Genomic DNA, 27,589 nt, shown 5'->3' with positions numbered 1-27,589 from the left:
AAATATACATGAGGGTTCACGACACTATAAGTGTATGACATAACAGTAACATTAACTTTCATCCTATTCCCTTCTTATTCTTACAACTGATAAGTTGTGGAAGTTCATTCATTCTGTGAAAGTAGTTCTATATCGCCCTTCTTGAGATTCTATTTTGATATATTCAGCCCAGTTTTCTTGACTAAGTTTGATGACTTGGGTGCCTTCTGTCTCAGTCAAAGGTCATGTTGTTTATGCCAAGGGTAATCTTTTCTATTTTCCCTATTTGAGATTTGAGATGACTATTTCTAGAGATTTGAGATAATTATTTCTAGAGATTTGAGATAATTATTTCTAGAGATTTGAGATGACTATTTCTAGAGATTTGAGATAATTTCTGTTTCATTTCAGTACAATATCGATGTTAGTGCCAAGGATGGTGATGGGAGGTCAGCACTGGCGTATGCTAACAGTGTCGGGGCTGATGATTGTGCAAAAGTGTTACGTGCAAGTGGTTGTAATGAAGACAAAGAGTGCAATACAAACATGAACAATAGTTCTATTATGCACAGACCACCCCTACTGCCCCCACCAAGGAACAAAGGAAGAAGCATGAACAGTGTTATATGATCAGTGGTAGGTAGAGAACAATAATGGTGGTTCTAACCAACCCAAGCACGGTGTCGCAGTGACTTGAAAGGTAGCCCATGATATGGAAAAGTATGGTGTCTTGGGCTACATGACAGGTAGCCCATGATATGGAAAAGTATGGTGTCTTGGCTACTTGGACTGAAAGGTAGCCAATGATATGGGAAAGTATTGTGGTGTCTTGGGCTACTTGGTATGAAAGGTAGCCAATGATATGAAAAGTATGGTGTCTTGGCTACATCAACTGAAAGGTTCATGATATGGATAAGTATGGTGTCTTGGGCTACATAAGTGAAAGGTAGCCAATGATATGAAAAGTATGGTGTCTTAGGCTACTACATACTGAAAGATAGCCAATGATATGGAAAAGTATGGTGTCTTGGGCTACATGGACAGAAAGGTAGCCCATTATATGGAAACTAAAAGGGTAGCTCCAGCAGCTCCTTGATTAAGAGAGTGATAATATCTACAGTATACAATGAATAACTGAAAAGTTACAACATGGCTGATGACAAACTTGTCTGCAATTAAGTACAGTAGTATGAAGGATTTCACCAAATGTTGACTTGTATTTCATTTTGTTGTTACTGTACATAAAGAAGCACAACTTTACAGGCATGGAAAAAGAAAATCATTTCAAGTAGAAAGCAGAAACGTTTATTACTTTGAATTGTTTTGACTTTCAAACATATTGAATGATGTTATTTGCATGTACTGGAGTATAATTTGTGTAAGGATTAACGTAGCTATCTAAGGTTATTTATTAGAATCACCACTTCCTTTGTGCTGTTTAATGTTTTGTTTTTGAATGAAGAAGTGATTTAGTTCATTCAAACTGTTGAAGCTACTCGGCTAAAAGCATCGGTTGCCATTACGCATTATCTTATTGTGAAGAAGACTCTTACCAGTAGCTTGAAATGTTGCTACTTTGCTTATGTCACCTATGTAATGATGCAATAATACTCTAGAATTGACAGATACAATACTAGCATTGAGCAAGACTAGAAGGAGAAGATACATGGAATAATTAGTTTCTGCATATGACATTCTGAGGGTCACAAATTGTTGATCATGGATTACCGGAAATACTTCATGTGTACAAATCATGTGTAATAAACTTTCAGTTTGGTGAAGGCAGGTAGTAGCTACTAACAGTTAACATGACATGATTTGATGATGACATCATGATTATTTATGGAATTATTGAATATTCATGTTATAGATGTTCGTTGCACCTTATTATCACAGTGAGGCTTATTTGTAAGGACATATCCTATAGAAAGTGCATATCCATGAACTAAAGAACACACTTCCTACACATATATCCTTCACAAAGAAGCATACTTCATGTGGATATTTCCTTCACAAAGAAGCACACTTCCTATGGATGTTTCCTTTCGGATATGCGATAGTCGGGTGTTAACTTGATATTTCTTAAAGCAGTTGGTTCTGTTTCATTACTACACACCAAGTACAGATGCCAGTGCAATCTTCTCTGTGAACTACTATTCTATGTCCAATCAGGTGCAATAACCATGTAATTAGCTTCAGCAATAATGGCATCCACCCTGATTCTTATATGCAAAGTTCATCTAGTTATAGATTAATTGTTCATGTTTCTTTCTAAAATAAATGTAAGGAATGTGACTTTCTCAAGATGTACACATATGCTCTGACATCAGTCCTACAAACATAACATATCAGTTTCTGTGCATTAGATGTGGTAAGAAATGACCAGGCAAATACTATAACCAGCTGCTTAAAGGAACATCTATCATTAATATTATCATGAATGCACCTATCAGTAATGTTGCCATCATTAATGCAGTCATTTGTGTCCTATCGTTACCGTTATTATTAATGTAACTAATGAATTGTCCTATCATTAATGTGACTATCATTATACACCGATCAATGTACCTACTGCTAATGCAGCCATGAATGTCCCTGTTATTTTAATGTTACTCATTAATGTACCTATCATTAATGTACCTATCATTAATGTACATATCATGTGCAACTTCATAGCTGCAATTACTGTGCCTCCTTATAGTCAGTTAATCATTGCTGTGGAATCATCATGAAGTTAGGAATACTCATGTGGCACAGGCCTAGAATAAGAGGAACTGATATTAGTTCACATTTAGAAGTTGAGTATATCAACAAATATCAATTTACTCAAGTCATTACTGTAACATTTGGTTATTATCATTGTGTGGATGGGCCTTCTCTTCACCACCAATCCTGTCATTTAAATGTCTTTTCTCTAATGCCTTTAAAGGAATACAAAAAAAAAACATTTTAATTACAAGTATCTGAGTTATAATCCAAACACCATAGTTATATAGTACACTTAGCACCACAAGAAATCAGGTCTATGTAAACTTTGAAGTTAATAGTTAGGGCATTTATTTTAGTAAATTATGAAAACTTAAAAAAAAAAAAAAACAATATTCTTACATTGTTCTAATTCAGAATAATCTGATGTGGGTAAAATAGGATGAAATGTGAGCACAATTGCTAATGTGAGAGCACAGATGGTGTGGTGAAGGGGTGGGGTTTCGGGAGGGGGGAATATTATGCTGAATATGTACCAGTTTATAACTGTTAGTATTTAGAGGTCTGTTAGTACTATTCCATAGCTGAATAAAGTAAATCACCTTGTACCTATCCTAATGCAAATATCTATTAGATTAGTTCAGTATTGATGTCATGTCATGTTTTTATACCATGACCTCTTTTACTTTAAATTAAATATAAATAATTAAACCTACCCTCCCACCTGAGAGCTCTACTACAGGCCCAGAATATCTCTTGCTTTGTTTTAAGTTACAGATTAGACAGATAGATAAAGGAAGGAAGGAAGTTAGCTGTTGATAAATGTTGTGATTTAATGTTCTTGTATGATTGGTAGAAGATCATGCATCTGTATCTTCTGCAAACATCAGTTCAGTTGTGAATTCTCTGAGTGATGGAGGCATCTCTATAGGATAGATTAAACTGAATATGTCTATTAGTAATGGAGGCATCTCTATAGGATAGGTAAATTGAATATTAGTAATGGAGGCATCTCTATAGGATAGGTAAATTGAATATTAGTAATGGAGGCATCTCTATAGGATAGGTAAATTGAATATTAGTAATGGAGGCATCTCTATAGGATAGGTAAATTGAATATTAGTAATGGAGGCATCTCTATAGGATAGGTAAATTGAATATTAGTAATGGAGGCATCTCTATAGGATAGGTAAATTGAATATTAGTAATGGAGGCATCTCTTTAGGATAGGTTAAACTGAATATGTTCATGTTTATTAAGGCATCTCTATAGGATAGGCAAATTGAATATTAGTAATGGAGGCATCTCTTTAGGATAGGTTAAACTGAATATGTTCATGTTTATTAAGGCATCTCTATAGGATAGGTAAATTGAATATGTTCATTAGTAATGGAGGCATCTCTATAGGATAGGCATATTGAATATGTTCATATATAGTAGTGATATGAGTAGTGGGTAGTATAGATGAAATCTGTTTGGTTCAATGGTGTATTAGAGGAGTATATAGGACCAGCAGTGGTAGTTACTGGATCTGAGTCAAATTCTACATGTTGGTGATACCTCCCCAGAATCTTTATATTTGTAGATTAAACCTGAAAAATATCAAGAGAGATGTCACCTTGAGATCTGCCAAAATGTACTTAATTGGACTATAAAGTGGAATATTTAATAACAGTTCTTTGATTTATGTTGAGCTTCATTAGTTAATCCTGTGATATGGAGCACCATCTGTGTATTGAATTTCCACCAGACAGTTTTGTGTGTGATTAGTAGTAAATGTTATAGATTAGTGTGATAGTGGGGTAATCCCCCAGTTTGAGATATCGGGGGTGTAGGTTTGCATTAATCCCCCAGTTCGAGTATATATAGGGTTAGAGGAACCTGCAGCACACTTGGTGTTGCCATCAAAATCTCTCTAAGCCCCACCCCTTTTTTTTCTTCTTTTTCTTGCTCTATTACAGAATTATTTACAGTAGTTGTATCATGAAGTGACTTAAAATGTTAAAAAAACAAATGTGTAAACTAGCTTAGCATTATTGAATTATCAGGAATAACAATTCCTGTTTTGTAGTCATGGTAAGTGAAAGTTGATTGGATATAACCAGCTTCGTTTACATGATTTTATACTTGTTAAATGTGTGTGCTAGTAAGTCAAGCAATACCCACAGAACAAGCTGATATGGACTACCACTTATTAATTGACACACTTTTCAATCTGCTTTCATAATTCTTGTTTTTGTATCTTCTCTGATTTCTATATTAAGATGAGAATGAGATAGAGCAGGAAGATCGTAGTTTGTACTTACTTTCAAGCAAGCTTCTTGTTTTATTTTCTTCTACTACATTACTACCTGAAATGTAATTTCTTTTCTAAGGCCATTGTTTTTAGTACCTGTATTAACTCATTGAAACATGAATGAGAAGTTCCTCTCTGTCATAACTGGACTAATTAAGCCAGTCCTCGTCTTGCCAGTTTAAGAAACAGATTAAGATCTATCGTTTAGTAGCAAACACATCAAGGTATTGTTTGAAGGAGATGTTGTTGTTTTCATGTTCCATCCATTAAATTTATATCTTAAGACGTTAAATTTTACTGCTCATGCTGCTCTCTGTCTGTGTTGGTCATGCTGGGATTTAAATGCCACAGCTATCTGTAAACTGTAATACATTTCTTAACATTTGAGGGGCAAGAATTCTGATCAAGACTGTTCGGTCTTTTGTAAGTGAAATTGGCTTAGTTGCTACATGACACTCCTAACAAGAAATTAGAAGTAAAACAACCAAACCGTCCACCAGGGTTAGGTGTAGAGTTGCAACAAGTCCCTCATTTCCCACTAATGTTCTCAACATGTCCAACTAATGTTCTCAACATGTCCAACTAATGTTCTCAACATGTCCAACTAATGTTCTCAACATGTCCAACTAATGTTCTCAACATGAATCAGAATCTCATCTCTGCATGTCATCATTCCTTTTCTGTATGGAAATGTTTCAATTGCAGCCCAAGTTAAGAACCTTTAACAAGATTTGTTTTTTCTTAGAAATTAGGATGTTTTTGTATCAGAAATGTAGCGGCATTATAATAAAAAAAATATATAAAAAAACTAATGTTTGGGTTATCCCAGATTTGCATTTATGAAGCTAAGACTTTTTATTTTTATTTTGTGCAACCAACTCATGAACTTTTCCAAATATTTATGAAACTGAGTTTGTTGATAAGAAGTGAACACTGATGGGATTGTCAAGAAATGTTTTTCTGTTTTTGTTCAAATAATGTATTTACTAAAAATTGCATATTATTAACTTTGTGTTTTTGTACAGTGTATTGTAAATATTGTACTTACTATATAAGAATTTTAAAAGGCTTTCATGTAATGTCATCCTTGTATAGAAATGCATGGAAAGAAATGAAAATAAAGTTGTAATTGTCAAGTTATTAATATTTTAACCTCCTTTGTTAATCTTTATTGTCCGACTGTCTGTGTTTAACTGTTAATTGCTAGCTATATAATGGAATAGTCCAGTTACTGACAATTTTAAATAGGCAATTGAACTATGCTTAGATTTTCGAGGAAAGTTCAGAGAATTAAGGTTTGACAGGAGAGTTGAGGGGTTTCATACTGAATTGCATTTAACATGTGACCAATGTCACAAACTGTTCTTTGAGAGGGGCATGTGATGCAGTGACATGACTTCCAATAATTGTACAGATATGGGGTTCGGTGGTGTGGGTTCTAACAATTTACTTTGATCTAGTTTGAGAGGGCTATGGGGTTCTGTGGGTCAATGGTGTCATTTCTAATGGTTCTACATAGAAAGGGCTCTTGTTTTGAAATGGGATCAACCTTAGGTGTTTCGTGAAATCAATGACAGGAGAAATTCAGGTGCAAGCACAACCAGCTGCTTTAATTTATGGATACACTCAGCTGTAGATATACTCTATAAATCGCTAAATGTCTATTTTGTTAGGTCTAACTCCCTTTCCCCTCTCAAAAATCATCTTTCCAGTACTTAAAGAATATGAAATGAGAATAGCAATACACAGCCAATAGTTTTCAAGAATGCAAGAATTATTTTCTGTACTTGAAAGGCTGATGGATTTCAAACATACTGGATAGAAAACCCAAATCAGATGTAACACATGGACCTGTGGCTGGAAATAACATACTTCTGTATACTATATTTATGTCATTACATCAACATTATGTTATAAGGCTGGGAATAACATACTTCTGTATACTATAAGGCTTCATTACTTCAACGTTATGTTATTCGGCAGGGAATAACATACTTCTGTATACTATATTTATGTCATTACATCAACATTATGTTATAAGGCTGGGAATAACATACTTCTGTATACTATAAGGCTGTCATTACTTCAACATTATGTTATAAGGCTGGGAATAACATACTTCTGTATACTATACTTATGTCATTACATCAACATTATGTTACAAGGCTGGGAATAACATACTTCTGTATACTATAAGGCTGTCATTCAACATTATGCTAAAAATTCAGCACTTGATAAAAACATTTCAGAGTCAACAAAATAATAGGCTATTGTTAACAAATATTACAAACTGGTTACTATCAACTCTTCAAGGGTCACTTGAGAACAAAGCTAGCTTATACTTACCCTGTGCACAAATTTGTTTTGATCCAAATAAAATGTGGGTGCACCCAACCAGATGATATCACAAAATGGTTCAAGAATGTTTAACCTGTGATATAAATATTCTGTGAGTTCCAATAGACTGAAGGTGATGGCACTTTTTCTCAAGTAAATTCTTTTTGAGTTCAACATGAGGCTTATCAAGTTTGTAAATTATGAAAGCAAAAGTAAACCTTAGAGAATGCTGTCATAATGAAGGTACCATACAATTGTACTCACAATAATGGAAACTCAAAAATCAATTATAATAATACAAAGTTTAAAAGTCACTTTGCTTGAGTAAAAGCTAAACTTATTACTGAAGTATGTCTAGTGGCTCATGTGTAAGTAGTATCAAAAATAGATGATTGGAGCTTACTAAGAAACTATCACTAAATATCAAAACAATTTTTTTGCAATATATAAAAGGAATGAAGATTTTCACAAATTAATTTTTGATTGGCTTTACACCTTCACCAAACTAAAGAATGTAGTTGTTGGTCACCATGTAGATAAACATATCATGTTAATACTCCCTCAAGAAACTGACAAAATACAAAGGATGCACAATTCTACAGCTACTTTTTTGATGGAAACCCGAAAAACATTCAATAAAGTGTACATAACATGAAAACAAGTGTGACAGATGATGATTGTGAATGCTTGCTTTATGCTGTATTATACTAAAAAACTACCACATACTGATATGCTTAGTCATATATCTGTCATATTTATAGCAATAAGTTGGTATAGAGTTATAATATCATAAGATGGATGTTATCAGTGACTTGCATGGTGGGAGTCCAGGATACAGACTGAATCATCTTCCATTATATAGGAATGACTTGTTAACAATTGAACCAGTTGAAACTTCTTAAGAAAGACATTTAATTTTTTCATATCCTGGAAGATTCATTTGTGGGTCAGTGTTTGGAATAAGGTATTTCATAATTAAGCAAAACTCCATACTAGACATTCACGCATATTAGTATGATCTTTGTTTGAACTTTGCCTGAAATACAGTTAGTTGAGAAGATTTAATTAGATGCTTTATTTACTATTCTCAGAAGAAAGAGAAAGAGATTGATAATATCGAGGTAGAGATTGAGGGCAGCAAACACATATTCCTCTTCATTGATTTCATACTGGTGTTTTCCTCCAAGCATAAGTTGGGTGTCTATCACGATATACTGAAATAAAAACAAAAATAAACCATCATCATGTAAGAGTAGTTCAAAGCATGCTGAAGTAACATGTGCTGTATATGAAAATCAGACAGCCAATGGGGCTTAGTGACTTGTTGCCATCCTTAATACAAGAATAATCAATACTAACAATCAATTACACAACTGTTGAGTTCATGTGGTTGTCAAGCTAATACACTAATGTCAGCCTACATACCACAAACAAAGTTGATTTCATGCTTTACTTAAACAGTTGGCTTAATTACAATGTATTCAGACTTCTCTCTGAGTTATCAGTTTACAAAGTTCATACTGTGATCTTTCTTGAGCTAAATGACTTTTGCACAAATAATTGTCTTTTTGATTCCATACTGAAGGCATAATTAGGGAATCTCTATGGTTACAATGGCACGTATGTATCTGTGTGTATGTGACACTGCTTGTGAACATGCTAACTCAGATTTGTACTGTATGATGGCTGCCTTTGATGTGTGGATTGGTCTTAGTGAGTACAAGAACTCCGAAAGTCAAGGTTAAATGGATTTCACACTTGGTATGTGGATCCACCTTGGCGAGTACAAGAACCGTATTGATTTTTGTGGCGGTCAAGGGTCATTTGAGGTCTACACATGCCCAAGTCTGAAAACATTGTACACACGATTACTTCAAAATCATAGCTTTAATGAACTTCCTACTGATAATTTATGGTAACTTGAATATTTGATGTCTACTCCTTCACTCAATAGAGATATCTGGCTGGGATGACATTTTAAAGGAATGATCGGACATCATAGTTTCAGTGTCACAAGGTTCATTGCAGAATCCAATGGAACTAGGCAAGCACTAAGTTGTGTGAGATTCATTACTAAGTAGCTGTTTGATGGAGTTAAATTAAAGTCAATGATGTCCTAAACATAAAATGGCTCCAACTCTTATACCACAGCACTAACTTCATATTAGAATTATCTGATGAATGGTTAAGTGTACAATATGAGCATTCACTTACTAAACTAAACACACCGACTCCTAGCGAACAATAGACTACATCAAGTACCTGCAAGGAAGAAAGAAAAAGAAAAACAGATCAATAAATAGGAAGAGATTGTGATGAAATGATGATGATTCTCCAGTACTGACTTGAGGTACTTTAACAACATGATGAAGCCATATATTCATTAATCCATTAATCTTGAAAGTTTACAAAAGTTCATTCACAACATATGTTATTAAGATATGTTTGAAGTACTTTCCCCCTTTTTTAATCAATTTGCATTTCTGACAAGTTCAAATATTTATTCCTTTGAACTTTTGAAATGCTAAGTAACAGCCAGATGGTAACCATTACAACTGCAGACTACCAGACAATGAGTGAGATGAACCTTACTGGAGGTCTTCCTTATAAACACACAGTAAGAATGCATGCCTTTGACCACATGCTATCTTTGTATATAATATTTAAGGAAAAGTTAGCTGTAGATAATCTACTGATGATCTTTGCTCTAGGTCTATTAAATGATGACCCCTTGCTCTAGATCCCTCTGCTGATGATCACTTGCTCTAGATTCCTTTACTGACATTCCCTTGCTCTAGATCCCTCTGCTGATGCTCCCTTGCTCTAGATCCCTTTACTGACGTTCCCTTGCTCTAGTTCCCTCTACTGATGATCCTGTGCTCTAAATCCCTTTACTGATGATCCCTTCCTCTAGATCCCTCTACTGATGATCTTTGCTCTAGGTCTATTAAATGATGACCCCTTGCTCTAGATCCCTCTACTGATGACCCTTGCTCTAAATCCCTTTACTGATGATCCCTTTCTCTAGATCCCTCTACTGATGATCCCGTGCTCTAGATCCCTTTACTAATGATCCCTTGCTCTAGATCCCTCTACTGTTGACCCTTACTCTAAATCCCTTTACTGATGATCCCTTTCTCTAGATCCCTCTACTAATGATCCCGTGCTCTAGATCCCTTTACTTATGATCTGATGCTCTAGATCCCTCTACTGATGATCCTGTGCTCTAGATCCCTTTACTAATGATCCCTTGCTCTAGATCCCTCTACTGATGACCCTTGCTCTAAATCCCTTTACTGATGATCCCTTTCTCTAGATCCCTCTACTGATGATCCCGTGCTCTAGATCCCTTTACTTATGATCTGATGCTCTAAATCCCTTTACTGATGATCCTGTGCTCTAAATCCCTCTACTGGTGATCCGATGCTCTAGATCCCTTTACTGATGATCCCTTGCTCTACATCCCTTTTACTGATGATCCCTTGCTCTAGATACCTCTAATTATGATCTGATGCTCTAAATCCCTTTACTGATGATCCTGTGCTCTAAATCCCTCTACTGATAATCCGATGCTCTAGATCCCTTTTATGATGTTCCGATGCTCTACATCCCTTTAATGATGATCCCTTGCTCTAAGTCCGTTTAATGAGGGGCATAACCACCATTATTGAACTGGAGGGGGGGGGTGGGGGACTGTGATGTTACATCATCCAGGGAAGGGTCTCAAGTGAGGGGTGGTCCAAACCCTTTGATGGTGCTTAGGGTGCTCATATGCAAAATGATGCTATTTGTTGAAGAATTCTGACTGTTTAGGTTAGGTTATATTGCAAATACATGTTATATAGTTAGGTACTGTAAACTAGTTTGTTGTATCATTCTGTCTGCCAATAGGGGCTGGGGGGGGGGGGGGTTCTGAGCCCTGATGTTATTTGGGGGTATATACATGGTTGTGCCACTGTTAATGAGATTATATCTGAGATGATAGTATGCCATTACACGTATATATGTAGTACTGATGATATAATTTGCATACTGTCTGATTACTTGAGATGCAAAACAACTTACATCATTTCTGAAGATGATTGCAAACAGTCCAAAGAAAAACAAAACGGTTACTAAGACCAGAGCTAAACCACTCATCATGGTAAAGTCAATCTGTGGAATCAATAAAGTGTACACAAGTTAATAGTGAAGGAAATTTACAAGCAACAAATCAAGGTTGCCAAAGTGAGCACTGGGAATTGATGCACAAAATTTGAAAGTAGCAAAAAAGAAATTATTACCTGGAATAGGATTGAAAACAAGCAAGCAGCAAACTAAAGATATTATTCCTGAGGTCTTAGTTTCAAATCCTGTTTTAGCTGAAAATCTGTTTGTTCTTTTCAAATAAGTTCAATACGCTGCCAAAATAAAGCAACACATCTGATCTGTCCAATTAATAACTTTCAAAATTAACAAGAACACAAAAATATAAATAGCAGTAAATTAAATCTAGCATATGATTTTCATTTCAGAATACAGCCTCTGTATTAAAAACACTCTTGATCAATGAATCCAAGGTTAGTATTAATCAAGACTAATAACTAACTTACACAATTCTCTCACAATTATACCAAACTTGAAAGTGTTTTTATTTTCTTAGGATGACAGTTAAATGATCAATCACTTCTGAACAATAAGTGATAAGCTATGTAGCCCCATAACCTGAAACATTATAAAGCTATGCATTACGGAGCATAACATTACTCCACATTATGAGCTTGTCCTTTACCTTATTTATCATTGTGTCTTTAAACAGCAGAGTATCAGTACATTTGGATAAAAGTGGTGAGCATTTCTAAGCCTTTCCCTGGGTAAATTTATTATATAGGATCAGGATCAAGGCACAAAAACTTGTTGCAGGAAGGGAATTAAGGCTTTTATATAAACATAGAAGTGTGATCGGTCATCGTAACACTAAAATGTATTTAGTGAGAAACGCATCCTCAGCATGTGTGAATAAGATGACTTACTTTGGTTTGGAAAGCAAAGAGAGTAAGAATCAGGACGATACCCTGTGAGAAGAAAAACATAAATAAATGGAAAGCTTCAACTTCAAACATCACAGATATTTAATTAGAACTGTTAATAAACAATCAAGTTGAATAAAGAAACATAATCAATTAGAACATATTACATTATGATACATGAGACCTCATATTGTGATTCATTGCCTGCAGCAAAGAAGGCTATATCTGGCAACATGATGTCACTGCCTAGCAACCACATCTATTTATGCTATTCAGATGCTGTTTGTTCTTTGTCTTTGCTGTTTGTATTTAGCTGCCACTTAATTACTACTGTATGTGAGTTTACTCACAGCACATGCTCCTGCTGCGATCAGTACAGTCTGTGCTTCATAGGTGGAACATGTTATGCCAAGCAGTACTCCCTCTGCAATTGTCTGTCAAAAAATTAAGTAACAAACTTATAAATGAAGAAAACATAAGATATTACGTAATGAAGAAATATTCTTCAGAATTAACATCAATTTGTAATGAATTGTCAATATTAACACCACAGGGAAGACCAAACAAGACATCATAAACAATAAGTAGAGACTTTGAGATACTTTTGAAATTGCTTGCTTGATTGATTGCTTGTGATATTAAGTAGAAGGAAGTCTCTCCTCTTTAGTATTTAATATATAACACAACATTTAACCTCAACTTTACTTGTAATCTTGGCCGAAAAGAAATGGTTAAAACTATAACCAAATGTAAGCCAGTTATTCTGATCAGAGGTGCTGAGAGACATATTTAGCATGGTTATGGTTCAATTTATTCCAACAATTTATAAATAGGAAGCGTTGGAGTAAAAAATAAAGATTGGAAATCAAAGAAAGTCATCCTTACTAAGAAACCATCAATGGATATGTTACATCAAGAACCATTAAACCCTGACACAGCTGGGATGTAATTCGCATAGTCATTAATCCCTGACACAGCTGAGATATAATAAACATAGCCATTAAGCCCTGACACAGCTGGGATGTAGTAAACATAGTTATTACTGTATAGCCTATTCTGCATTGGAGCACCTTACTGATGGCGTGATGTAAACGCTTAGAGAGACTTCACTGCAAGAAAGCAGTTGATTTATTTAGCATTTAGTAGTGATTTCTTTCTGATTAATTGATATCATATCAGTATAGTGTCATATAGAGGCAAACTGCTGTACAGAACTAGACTAGACACTGCGGGTAAAGTAACTTCCCTGAGCTTTTAAGTTTTTCTTTTACATCAATCAGAATATGTTAATATAATGTAATATGTTAACTTCTAAATAAGATAACAAATCACATAACACAATATTTACATCAGTTCCAGTAATTGGTTAACATTACAGGTAAAATTTGCATATAACCACAATTTCATAACTAATTACTCATTAAAAGCACTACTATAGAACAGCTGGGATACTTACAAACAGCATGAGGCATATGATGTTGATTGGTGAATTTCTCCTCAAATCTGGTACACATGCCAAGGCCAGAATCATGACAAATGTGAAACAGCTATTGGATGAATGAAAGATTTTATTCAATGGATATATTGAAGCACACTCCAAGTTACCATTCTATATTTTTTAGAAAACTAGTCCAAACTTGAATATCCAGTGACATTATTTTTGTGTTAGGCTACTTACATCAGCCATATCCCCAAAATGTTTCTTTTTAATCCTTTTCTGTTTTATTTGTCTTCTTTGTATTATAACAGATCGCAGACTTCTCTGTAACTTCTCAAGAGCTAGACGACCATATTGAATTTATTCCACACATTTACAGAGCCTGTGCCCATTATATCTACTGAATATTCAACACTGCCAAGGCACTTCTAGAGATATTGCCAAGATTTGTCTTTTATATTCTAGCAGAATGTAAAAGAATATAGTTCAATGTAGATGTAACATAAATCCACAAGTTACATAATAATTTGAGGAATTCATTCAGTACTGAGTAAATATTGGTGGTTTCATAATCTAGCTCACCCAGCTATACACAGAGACATGGTCTTCAAGGCCGCTAGCAACCAATCTTCTGCATGTTTAGATATATGTTTCATTTCTTCAGTCATTATGTTACTGATTAAAATTACAACAAGCAAACCAGATCACACTTCATCTAATGTTCAAAGCATTGCTGTTACAGCACACATACATTAAGCATTAACAGCTTCAGGAACATTCATGTTTATTAAACTGCCAGTCAGTTACTTACAAGCATAGCCAAAAGACCCATGTATTTTCAATGAAATAGTTGGGATAATTGTCAGCTCTGAAAGGGAAAATCACAAGAAAGCCAAAGTTAATCTTGGTGGTCTTTAAAGTTTATTGCACCATAAATATATAATATTAGTATTACTAAAATATACTCATGATGCCCACACCTGTGTGGAACCTTGATTGTTTCACTGTACCTACGTTTGACTGTACCTAAGTTTGCAATCATTACAACAGTAAATTGAAGAAACAAAGTGAATAAATTAGACGCTTCTCAACAAATTTTATTGCGATTTAAAAAATATTGTGAAAAGATATAAACTACAAAATTAAATGATATTTTCATAGAATACCAAAATGGTAATGCAAGAAGCTTAAAACAGGTTTAAAAGAGTTGTTAGTATTTCAGTAGCAGAAGATATTCCAAAATCAAAAATGGATCACCTTTAATACTTGAAAATGTCCAAAAGTTAAACCTAACTAATTTCTGCTTGCCAATTCACTATAAAATCTGGACAATACCATAACTTCCAAATGAATGTTTCATATTAATTTAAATACCACGTTCCCAATTCAATTCAAACTGCAGCCCACCATCATTGATAGCATGCATAATGTGCATGCTGCATGTAAGAATTTGAAGTTGTATTCATATTAGAAAGCCTTGGTCTAACCATTGAATCTGACTCAAGAATCAATCCATAGTGAACACTGTAGTACTAGTAATAAGAGGCCTATAGTATTACAAGTTAATAAGTAAGCAGTACTTGTAGAATATTAACAGCACTGCAAACCTGAGTATGCACACATTAACAGGCTACTTACGTTGGTATGTATATTGCAATGATTATACCAACAGTTATTGTTAACTGAATGGTGAGGATCCCATAGACCTTCCTGAGAAAGCCTGGAAGACAAAGGAAGGAATCAAGAAATGAGACAAAATAATTAAAAGACACATGAACACAGGAGAATCCCACATGGACATGTTTATTCAGTTGGTGCCATTCCTCATGAACAGGCGCGTAGCCAGGGGGGGGGGGGGGGCGAAGGGGACATTTTTAAATGTTTTTATGATATCGCTAGTATATTCAAAAGAGAAAATGCTAAGATGCAACTTACAAGGCCTGGGAAGTTCTGGGAGGCATTTTCAGCCAAAATTTTCTTGAACGCTTCGCGCAAAACATGGTGGCGCTACGCTTAGATAGTTTGCAATGTCGAATCTACAGTTTCGCCCCTCCCTTGGCAAATTCCTGGCTATGCGCCTGCTCATGAAACATTCGTTACAACTCTGTTTGACACACAATTGTGTCAAAATTTTCTCAGGACTGGACCGCATGAGATGGATGCGAATGAAATAATAACTGACAATAAAGCTGGTACATTATTCTCATAATTAGCTAATTACTTGAAAGCATCTCATGAGAAGGTAATGGAAGACACATTACTTTAACTGTGCAATCAATGAAGGCCTTTACAAGTGATATGAACTTGAACTTAAATTGCCTTTATAATACTAATAATCATAATGTGTACACGTATTGCGCCAGTATCCGTCCGAAGACGCTCATGGCGCAGTGCCTATAACCAACCGTCTATTATCATTCTATAACCGTTCTCAATTCACTGTGGACTATACACGATGAGCTGCCACAAAGGGTGCTAAATCGTATTTACCGATCAGACACACATATTCCCCCACTCCATACTTATATGCTGAGCACCAAGCAAGATGGCAGTAGGTACCATTTTTAAAGTCTTTGGTATGACTCAGCCCGGAGTCGAACCCCGAACCTTCTGGCAGATAAGCGGATGCTCTAACCACTAGGCTATACCAGTCAGTGATACAAGCATACTTGGCTACAGATAAATTGCCAAGATTTATTTGTTAGTCCAGTTAGACTATTTCAAGAGCTCAAATTCACCCTTAAATTTGTTCTTTCAGAAAATGATGAAGCATATATATGAGAATTAGCAATCAAACCTGTTTATATCATACAAGACAAGTCTCAGCTGTTAGGTGTGTTTCAATTTGATGACAAAATTGTTTCCATACCCATGGGTGTTTTTTTATTTTTTGTCTCTTAGCAAACTTTGATACAACATTATAGCCCTGAAGCATTCATGTCTGGTCTTAATTAAAATCATCAACCAAATAAAAGACTGACATTCCACATGAAGAATATAATGAAAAGTTCTTACCATGTTTCACATTGACATCTTCAAAAGTAAAACCGTTGTCACCTTCGTAGCTCATACTGTTGTACTGCAAATTGGAGGAAAAGTGAATTTAATAAGGATAAGATGCTCATTTAGTTCAAGAACAAAACATTAAAACATTTACTTTGTCCACATGATGACATGAGTGGAGGTTTAGCAAGGTAAGTTACAGTATTTTACAGCTCTTACACAAAACAATTTTGAACACTCCAAGGTAAGATTCACTTGCTACTTTTGTTTAACATTTCCAATATCTCAAGAAGTGTATTTAAAAACAAAATGAAGGCACAAACAGACTCTCTGTTATAAACTTACCAATAAAGACAATTTTGTCAAGGAAATAATTTAAGCAACAAGGCTTAATGAGAACAGACCCCAAGAGAAATAAGTTGCTGGTAAAAGCTATGCTCATGCAAGGAGAGATTTGAAATTGCACCTTAGTAGTTTGATATCAAAGTCCACATATGAGAGAAGGATGTGTGATACATTATCTGTCAAAAGGGTGGCTTAGGACACAATCAATGAATTTAAACATAGATGGTTCGATCTCAAGTACTTTCATAAGTAACAATACTCAATCTCACCTTTGAACCTACTCACCTATGAACCTATTACTAACCGATACTCATTTGACAATTCACTAACAAGTCTTTCACTTTCTACAAAGCTACAAATTTGTTTGCTTTGATTTACGTCATATTGTAGAGCTCTTTCAAGAGATTGATATTTCATTAAATTAGGGAAACACAGTATGATTACCATAAAATATTAATGCAATATATTGCAGCATCTATTAGAAATGTAGTATTCACTGCATTTAAATTTAGATTAGAAAATATAACATAAAACGAAGATACACAATTAGCTTACTGTTTCAAAAATTAGTACTAAACCCAGAATATAGAAACATGTTTTCTGTTCAGAAATGGGTTCTATTCTACGGACTGACCTGTAGTGAATTGGCTTTACATACAAACTCATACCAAAAACAAACAAAAAATTAAATCTTGATCATCTTGATCATCTGACTTGAGAAGACTGACATAAAAAACTGCCAGTAATTGTATGAAATTAATTAGGAAAAAAATCATCCAGACAACAATGCAAGCAATATCACAGAGTTTCACTATGTACAGATGATATGATTTTATGGCTTTGTCTCACAATTAGTACTTACAGTTATTTAACAGATGTAGTCAAGTGTCTGTCAGCTAAACCGTGGATGTTTCCACTTAGAGAGAAATCACTTAAATGAGTAAATAGACCTGACACTATAGAGAAAAACCTATACACTGTACAGTAGGTCAAAGTACAACTTGGGTGGATCAAACAAGCTGAAGTCTTGTTAATATTTGAAAGCCCGCCAACTGATAAGTTTATGTAGAAACACTGAACCGCCGGGTATTTTAGTTTCGTATTGCAGAGTAATAAGAACTTTAACCTTTACTTCCATGAATGCTTAAAACAAAAAGCATAGTTACATGATTGATGAAATATTTTCAAGTGCTCAATATTGAAATACTATTTCACCAATGTAGAACCTAAGTATGAGTCAGTCAGGTTTTGATCTCCAGGTAGAAAATCATAAGCAATTTTTAGCCAGATTAATTTTGAGAGCAAATAATGATGGCCATGCCTTCTATCACTTCACTATCACTAAAACCAATCTTTAAAAGTATATTTGGAGAAACTATGTTTGATAGTCTAAGTAAATTGTGTCATGTACTAGTCTCTGGTGTAATTTATGCATTAAATTGATCTACAGAATTAATGACTTGAAATGTAATGATAATGGAATGAGATTACAGCAAATTTCAAAATTCAACAGCTAACAAAGTACATAACACTGTATACAGTAGTGTTATATATGTAAGTATGTAAAGGGCTAAATAATATAACTTTAAACCATTCATGTAAATTAAGACTTGGGATTACTCTACCAGAATGAAAAGAATACACTTCTAAAAGAATGTCTAATAATGTAACACAACCTAATGTAATGAAGCGAACCGCGGATGGCGGGGGGAAATTACCGGGTTTGGGGTCCTTCGCTTCGAACTCATAAGTTATCAATGAGGATGCAAGAGTTTTCTTGCGTTGACACAACGGCTGACATTTTATTACAAACTATACAAAATGGTAAATGATAATATACAAATGAACAAATCATGATACATGACAGTATACAGTAAATGGCTTTATGAACTCCTAATGACCTAATAAACTGGGGAAAAACCTATACTCATTCTGTGAAATATGCACAGAACCTGTGCTCAAACTAAGTAATATTCATACAACATGAATACAATTAAAGAATCAATACCCGCAATCAATCTTGTACTCTTACAATACTGTACAACAATGCATTAAGTGTATAAGGAAAAATGTAAAATGAACATTATGAAATAAACTGCATAAATAATATAAAACGTTTGCCAACAGGCGAGGAATTTTACACCTTCATAATGGCCAGTCTAGGGCAACATATGCCAGCTGCAACACATTATAGGCCTTTTCACCGTACTGTTCCTAGACAGCAGGAATTTCCACCTCCTGAACCCACAAACTCTCAAGAGACTTGTCACTCTATAGCTATCCATAAAGGCTAAGATTAAAAGGACAAGCTCTGAGACAACTCTATAGTGACAACAGTAACAATAATGTTCAAGATACAAAATACAAATACAGTATACGCTCTTTACACTGCGAGCAGTACAATACTGAAATACAGGTACAATAAATAATAATCAATACAACTGAACTGTCAATACAGTACAATACACGTAACTGTTAATAACTCTCTGTATACTGAAACTCACGGTACTGTAACACTACAGTATAAAAGTACGCAATATTACACACTTGTTTAACAATACACGCTATATACCCATAGGACCAAGGTCCAAAACACAACCTATCATGTACTTTGTACGGTGAAGTACAACCTAGCCAATGGGGCAACACTTAAAACTACAATTCAATTAAATAACAATAAGGGTACATACGGCAGTAAACAATACAATATGTATGACTTAAACTTTTACTATAAATGTGTGAAGCTTGCTCGCGGTAACGAAGAAGAGGACTCTATGCTCGCGGTAAAGGAAGCTCGCGGACATCGAGACTCCATCGCCGCTAGCCAGCTCGCTATACAATATGTTGGTATGATCCGCCATCTTGGAAACCAGTGGCTTCGAGCCAGAAGCCGAACCATCCAAAACCTGAGGCATCCTGCCTCTGAGAAGAGTGACATCTCCTTCACGGACTTCAGGCAGTAAAGATATAGAGTAAATCTGGGCTAATTACGACCCAAGATTAATAAATGTGATGAAATAATAAGGGGTTTACGAGGCGAACCCCGGAGCTCTGCAGGGACGATGTTCGCCATACAACAACGTATACAGGAACTGAAGAAATGCACGTGCAAACAACTAACGCTAACAAACTGACTATTACGAACTATTACGTAATACATGTAAATACAACGGGTGCACACAACAAAATTTCACTTCACTACAGTAAAACCCCAGACAATGAAAATCAGACTACTAATGAAAACCAGTGGATTAACTTGTCATATTAGTAACATTGTTCATTAAAACCAGCATTCATTAAAACCAGCATATAAACAATTCATTAGCAACATTAAAACCATCATTCATGTAATTTACCAACATACATCAATGGTCTAATGAAAATCAGTGGTAACTTGTCATATTAGAAACCAGCATGAATGAAATTAATGTACATCAATGGTCTAATGAAAACCAGTGGTAACTTGTCATATTAGAAACATTAAAACCAGCATGATGTAATTGACCAGCATACATCAATGGTCTAATGAAAACCAGTGGTAACTTGTCATATTAGAAACATTAAAACCAGCATGATGTAATTGACCAGCATACATCAATGGTCTAATGAAAACCAGTGGTAACTTGTCATATTAGAAACATTAAAACCAGCATGATGTAATTAACCAGCATACATCAATGGTCTAATGAAAACCAGTGGTAACTTGTCATATTAGAAACATAAAAAACAGCATGATGTAATTAACCAGCATACATCAATGGTCTAATGAAAACCAGTGGTTAGTTTTCATATTAGAAACATTAAAACCAGCATGGATGTAATTGACCAATGTACATCAATGGTCTAATGAAAACCAGTGGTAACTTGTCATATTAGAAACATTAAAACCAGCATGATGTAATTAACCAGCATACATCAATGGTCTAATGAAAACCAGTGGTTAGTTTTCATATTAGAAACATTAAAACCAGCATGGATGTAATTGACCAATGTACATCAATGGTCTAATGAAAACCAGTGGTAACTTGTCATATTAGAAAAATTAAAACCAGCATGGATGTAATTGACCAATGTACATCAATGGTCTAATGAAAACCAGTGGTAACTTGTCATATTAGAAACATTAAAACCAGCATGGATGTAATTGACCAATGTACATCAATGGTCTAATGAAAACCAGTGGTAACTTGTCATATTAGAAACATTAAAACCAGCATGATGTAATTAACCAGCATACATCAATGGTCTAATGAAAACCAGTGGTTAGTTTTCATATTAGAAACATTAAAACCAACATGAATGTAATTAACCAAATGGTCTTATGAAAACCAACGGTAACTTGTCATATTAGAAACATTAAAACCAGCATTCATGTAATTAACCAATGTACATCAATGGTCTAATGAAAACCAGTGGTAACTTGTCACATTAGAAACATTAAAACCAACACGAATGTAATTAACCAAATGGTCTTATGAAAACCAGCGGTAACTTGTCATATTAGAAACATTAAAACCAGCATTCATGTAATTAACCAATGTACATCAATGGTCTAATGAAAACCAGTGGTAACTTGTCATATTAGAAACATTAAAACCAGCAATAAAGAAAGTACCAACATACATCAATGGTCTAATGAAAACCAGTGGTAACTTGTCATATTAGAAACATTAAAACCAGCATGATGTAATTAACCAGCATACATCAATGGTCTAATGAAAACCAGTGGTTAGTTTTCATATTAGAAACATTAAAACCAACATGAATGTAATTAACCAAATGGTCTTATGAAAACCAACGGTAACTTGTCATATTAGAAACATTAAAACCAGCATTCATGTAATTAACCAATGTACATCAATGGTCTAATGAAAACCAGTGGTAACTTGTCACATTAGAAACATTAAAACCAACACGAATGTAATTAACCAAATGGTCTTATGAAAACCAGCGGTAACTTGTCATATTAGAAACATTAAAACCAGCATTCATGTAATTAACCAATGTACATCAATGGTCTAATGAAAACCAGTGGTAACTTGTCATATTAGAAACATTAAAACCAGCATGATGTAATTGACCAGCATACATCAATGGTCTAATGAAAACCAGTGGTAACTTGTCATATTAGAAACATTAAAACCAGCATGATGTAATTGACCAGCATACATCAATGGTCTAATGAAAACCAGTGGTAACTTGTCATATTAGAAACATTAAAACCAGCATGATGTAATTAACCAGCATACATCAATGGTCTAATGAAAACCAGTGGTAACTTGTCATATTAGAAACATAAAAAACAGCATGATGTAATTAACCAGCATACATCAATGGTCTAATGAAAACCAGTGGTTAGTTTTCATATTAGAAACATTAAAACCAGCATGGATGTAATTGACCAATGTACATCAATGGTCTAATGAAAACCAGTGGTAACTTGTCATATTAGAAACATTAAAACCAGCATGATGTAATTAACCAGCATACATCAATGGTCTAATGAAAACCAGTGGTTAGTTTTCATATTAGAAACATTAAAACCAGCATGGATGTAATTGACCAATGTACATCAATGGTCTAATGAAAACCAGTGGTAACTTGTCATATTAGAAAAATTAAAACCAGCATGGATGTAATTGACCAATGTACATCAATGGTCTAATGAAAACCAGTGGTAACTTGTCATATTAGAAACATTAAAACCAGCATGGATGTAATTGACCAATGTACATCAATGGTCTAATGAAAACCAGTGGTAACTTGTCATATTAGAAACATTAAAACCAGCATGATGTAATTAACCAGCATACATCAATGGTCTAATGAAAACCAGTGGTTAGTTTTCATATTAGAAACATTAAAACCAACATGAATGTAATTAACCAAATGGTCTTATGAAAACCAACGGTAACTTGTCATATTAGAAACATTAAAACCAGCATTCATGTAATTAACCAATGTACATCAATGGTCTAATGAAAACCAGTGGTAACTTGTCACATTAGAAACATTAAAACCAACACGAATGTAATTAACCAAATGGTCTTATGAAAACCAGCGGTAACTTGTCATATTAGAAACATTAAAACCAGCATTCATGTAATTAACCAATGTACATCAATGGTCTAATGAAAACCAGTGGTAACTTGTCATATTAGAAACATTAAAACCAGCAATAAAGAAAGTACCAACATACATCAATGGTCTAATGAAAACCAGTGGTAACTTGTCATATTAGAAATATTAAAACCAGCATTCATTAATTAATCAACATACATTAATGGTCTAATGAAAACCAGTGGTAACTTGTCATATTAGAAACCATAAAACCAGCATTCATTAATTAATCAACATACATTAATGGTCTAATGAAAACCAGTGGTAACTTGTCATATTAGAAACCATAAAACCAGCATTCATTAATTAATCAACATACATTAATGGACTATAGTGATGTAAGCAGTTTAATACTCACCATGATTATTGAACTTTATGTTGCTCAGTTCAATAGCAGAATCAGTTGTAGGCCCTTCAATCTTCTTGATAGTCAATCTTCATACAATTATGGATTGCTAAACCAAGTGAAGTAAAACACAAATGCTGGATTTTTAAACATGAACTTTGGAATTGTTGATGATAATCATAAACACACAGCCCTGACAGAGACAACTTGTAGGAGATACGAAAATATGACAAATTGGCTAACCATAGCAAGAAACACATATTAGTAAGGCAATGAGGACAACCAATATGCCTGGACAGGCTCAGTAATGGTTGAATGGTCACAGAATGACAAGGCTGGCATATAAATGGTTGCATTGTTTCTATTCTGGGAACTATGCCATGAAGTATTTCCTTCCTCACAGAATATGTAATGTAAATTTATAAACAAACCTCACCAACTACAATCTGAAACAATCACATTCACAAACTGCTCTCTTTAGCGTCCACATTATAAGCTTATACATTCTATATATTCATCATATGATCGTCTATTAAAATAGATGAAATGCCTTTGGGATTCACCTAAGATAATTTACAACTGCTTACACAAGGCATACAAGTTGTCCAAAATAAGGCAATGCCTGAATGATCTACTTATCATTTCAAGCAGAAAGTGAGTTAGCTGTGTGATTCATTTCCACATAGTTTCCTCAAAATTCCACATATCAGATAAATTTACAGAGCAAGTGAGTTCAATTTGTCCAAAAATTATGTGAAACCAGAAAAGATTTAAAGATCACTTGTGGTTATCAACCAATTTAATTCACTGATAAGGATTTTACATTATAGAACTTAAATGAACAATATCCAGAAGAAATAATGTTCCTAAGTGAAATATAGACATAATGATGAATGAGCAAATGAACATTTTCTTTTACCAATTTGAACTGCCACCAACTGTCCCTTTAATAAATTATTATTAATGAATTAGAGTAGTATGACATTGTTTATACTTTGAAATGTTTTCACAACTTACTGCCAAAGTTAAGTCATATAGTATAAATCACAATCATAATGCCAATCTTGAGACCATTTGAGATAACCTGTTGACCCCTTGAAGCTCAGAGGGTGAAAAGTGATAAGGGCCATGTTAAAACACCCAACACAAAGAGTATCAACTATTGAATCAGATTTCACTTCCTGGATGACTATATGTGTAGTTGAAGATCTATTTTATAATGGGCCTGTACACTAGACTGAACTGAAATTGACCAAACTGAGTTCACCAAAGGAATATCATAGCATGGTTGAACTCACAGACTAATTATATTGCTATAACTTTGGAGTTAACATGTTTACAAGGATTACATGTATACTTTGACACATGTTGACCTCATGTGACATTTGACCTCTACCAATTTTGATAGGGTCCTTGCACTCACTAAGCTGGTTCTAAACACTAAGTATGAAGTTCCACAAATATGTACTTTTGAATCATGTTTACAAGGTTTTACAGACTTTTGACTGATGTTGACCCCAAACGACCTTAAACCTCCATCAATTTTCAATAGGGTTCTTTTACTCATCAAGCTGGATCAACAAACCATGTATGAAGTTCAACATAGATGCTCTTTTTAGCTATCATGTCTACAAAGTTTTCAGACTTTGACCTCTGTTGACCCCAAATGACCATTGAACTTCACAGAAAGAATGTATGGCTCTTGTAATCAATAAGACAGATCCCTCCACATACCACATATAAAGTTAATCCAGTGCTATGAACTTTTTGAGCTACTGTGTTAACAAGCAAGTGTCACATACACACCCACATGCACACGCATACATGTTTGTATTACATTCAGACCGAGGACCCCATTGTATTTTCCATTGTTCAAATCCACGTACCCTAACCTTAACAATACCCCATACAATAGAATTCTTCCGAGGACGTGGTGATTCTTTAGAAATCACAACCGAGGACCTGAAATTCTTTGGTTCAAGTCCTCGGTCAGATAGCAAACAAACGCACACACACGCACACACTTGTGCCATTACCATCGCATAGATTCCATCTGCCTCTGGCAAGGAATATAAATTTACACACTGCAATTTAAATAGTTTCAGGAAAGTTTGGAATAGTACCTCACTACCTCTCAATAAGATTTAAAAGCTGACAACAATGGAGATGTGAAGATATTAATTATGAAACAAAGTTTGCACAAAGTTTGTTAACAGTGGATCATGAAAAGATATAACAGCACAAGTTTGGCAAAACACAGGAAAACTATGAGATACAAAGTAAAATATTGCATAACTCTGGGAATCAATCACTTCTCTAATTTAAAAGTTCTCTGGGCAACTCCAGACTCAAGTGCTGGTTTGTGACATTCATTATCTCCAATGGGAGGAATCACTCAGGCAGCCTTGGTTATTTCAGCAAGTTCACTCACTGGTAAGCTTCAGCAAGATGAACAACAGGTACACAACATCTGCCACAATGGTAACTATGTACGTGCACGTGCATGTAAGCTGGTATACTGTATGGTTATGTTGCAATGCAAAATGTTCTTCAAAGGACAAAGGTCATGATCTCTAGATATTGCACGGTTAAGTTTAAAATGAACTACCATATTACGCTGATGTATTAACTTTAAGCTGTTTTTGTTGGAATTGAAATAGGTGGTTATAATTTAACTTTCAAATACATCAGGTATGGTGCATATCAGTGTGCAATACAGTATGCAACTTTAATTAGGGTACACACAGAGTAAGAGTACATCCCATACATTCATTCACAGAAGCCAGTACAATACAAGTAATTTACAAGTAGAGTTTTAAAATATTCTAGTCGTGGGATTCTGTTTAGTATATAGATATCAAAGCAGATTGCTCAGTTCTTGTTTCAAATCCTTTTATTAGATATGTAAGGCTTATTTTAGGTAGTTCGGGAACGGTTAGCCGGGCCTTACACTGACAACGTAGAACCGAGCGTGAAACGTGAAATAAACAGGAAAAGCGGGTACTGGATAATATATGTCTTCTTTTATTGATTCAGGATAAAATTGTAACTTGTAACTTTAGATAATTAAAATGTAAAGAGCCCGAAGACTACAGACGAAAATATAAATAACGGAGCCTACTGTTCTACGTCTGTAGACTTCGGGAGATAAACTTCAAGTCCTCGATATGTCTTTATGAAGCACTTAAACCCCTGATTCCAAAATAACAAATTAAGACGCATTGCACAGGGCACACGCTCTGCCCTTGAACCCGATTGGTGTAAACTTTTAACTCACCCCTTACCAAACTCTTGATTGGTTGAGTGCCAACCTGATATGCAGAAGAGCATATGCAAATGGGCACTCAACCAATTTGAACCAGTTTGGCTGTCTTCCAACCCCGAATCATTTAAAACAAAAGATAGGCTTCTAATAGCGCGTGATTTATACCCCGCCACACCACAGCGCAAACCACCAATGCGCGAGCCATGGGTGACGTCATAATAATAATAACTAGAATACGCTTCACAATAACTAGAATACGCTTCACAGAAATAACGAATAGGCCTATATATAATACTGTACATACATCCCCAGAGAGGTAATGCTGGGTGGAGCCTGAGGACAATTCATGCACTGAATTGCTGGATGTCTGCCCACCATACTGCCCCAAAAATAAAATAGGGTACCACTATATAACATTCATACATTTCCCCTTCGAAAACTAATCCCCATAAAACCACTTTAAAAAGTCCCAGTTTCAACCCATAGCCTCAGCTTAATTTCTCTACAAAAATCGTGGTCTAAGTGGAGTGCATAGGCTAGGAGTAGTAAACGTTTTAGGCCTCGGCTTACGTAAGTTAGTAAAATTAATTGGTTACTTACCGAAGATCTTGGTAGTTTATGCTTTATAACAACAAAGTGGCTATTCTTACGACTATTTGTAAGAATAATTTCCGATTACGCATGCGCAGTTGCTATTTTTATGACAGGAGTACTATTTTTACAACCAGGAGTAACAATAATAGCC

The 27,589-nt window shown here is 34.8% G+C and overlaps 2 protein-coding genes across 20 annotated transcripts in view; one reads left to right on the top strand and one right to left on the bottom strand.

Moving 5' to 3' along the window:
- The window catches only part of LOC139966047 (arf-GAP with GTPase, ANK repeat and PH domain-containing protein 1-like), a 90,239-nt gene extending 82,638 nt beyond the window's left edge, over positions 1 to 7,601 (top strand). For 3 of the 17 annotated variants that reach the window (XM_071968686.1, XM_071968685.1, XM_071968688.1), the window contains exon 17: positions 391 to 7,601. In XM_071968686.1, coding sequence (XP_071824787.1) covers positions 391 to 609 — 219 coding nt within the window. In that variant the 3' untranslated portion in view covers positions 610 to 7,601. The remainder of the gene's footprint in view (positions 1 to 390) is intronic. The other 14 variants (XR_011792440.1, XR_011792428.1, XR_011792427.1 and 11 more) reach the window with 14 other exon arrangements.
- On the bottom strand, positions 6,735 to 27,589 carry LOC139966056 (protein lifeguard 1-like). 3 transcript variants are annotated; one of them, XM_071968704.1, is made up of 11 exons: positions 27,445 to 27,589; positions 23,592 to 23,688; positions 16,781 to 16,844; positions 15,404 to 15,485; positions 14,577 to 14,633; positions 13,784 to 13,874; positions 12,678 to 12,761; positions 12,331 to 12,372; positions 11,384 to 11,473; positions 9,533 to 9,580; positions 6,735 to 8,532 (listed from the first exon to the last, which is right to left on the bottom strand). In XM_071968704.1, exons 2-11 carry the CDS (start codon positions 23,592 to 23,594, stop codon positions 8,380 to 8,382), a joined length of 714 nt encoding a protein of 237 aa, XP_071824805.1. In that variant the 5' UTR covers positions 23,595 to 23,688; positions 27,445 to 27,589; the 3' UTR covers positions 6,735 to 8,379. The 3 variants fall into 3 exon arrangements, with proteins under 3 accessions (XP_071824805.1, XP_071824806.1, XP_071824807.1); XM_071968705.1 differs by lacking the exons at positions 23,592 to 23,688; positions 27,445 to 27,589 and adding an exon at positions 17,976 to 18,069; XM_071968706.1 differs by lacking the exons at positions 23,592 to 23,688; positions 27,445 to 27,589 and adding an exon at positions 17,114 to 17,287.

This window comes from Apostichopus japonicus, chromosome 4 (assembly GCF_037975245.1).
Source record: "Apostichopus japonicus isolate 1M-3 chromosome 4, ASM3797524v1, whole genome shotgun sequence".
NCBI classification, from domain to species: Eukaryota; Metazoa; Echinodermata; class Holothuroidea; order Aspidochirotida; family Stichopodidae; genus Apostichopus; species Apostichopus japonicus.
This window is presented reverse-complemented; position numbering and strand designations above follow the sequence as displayed.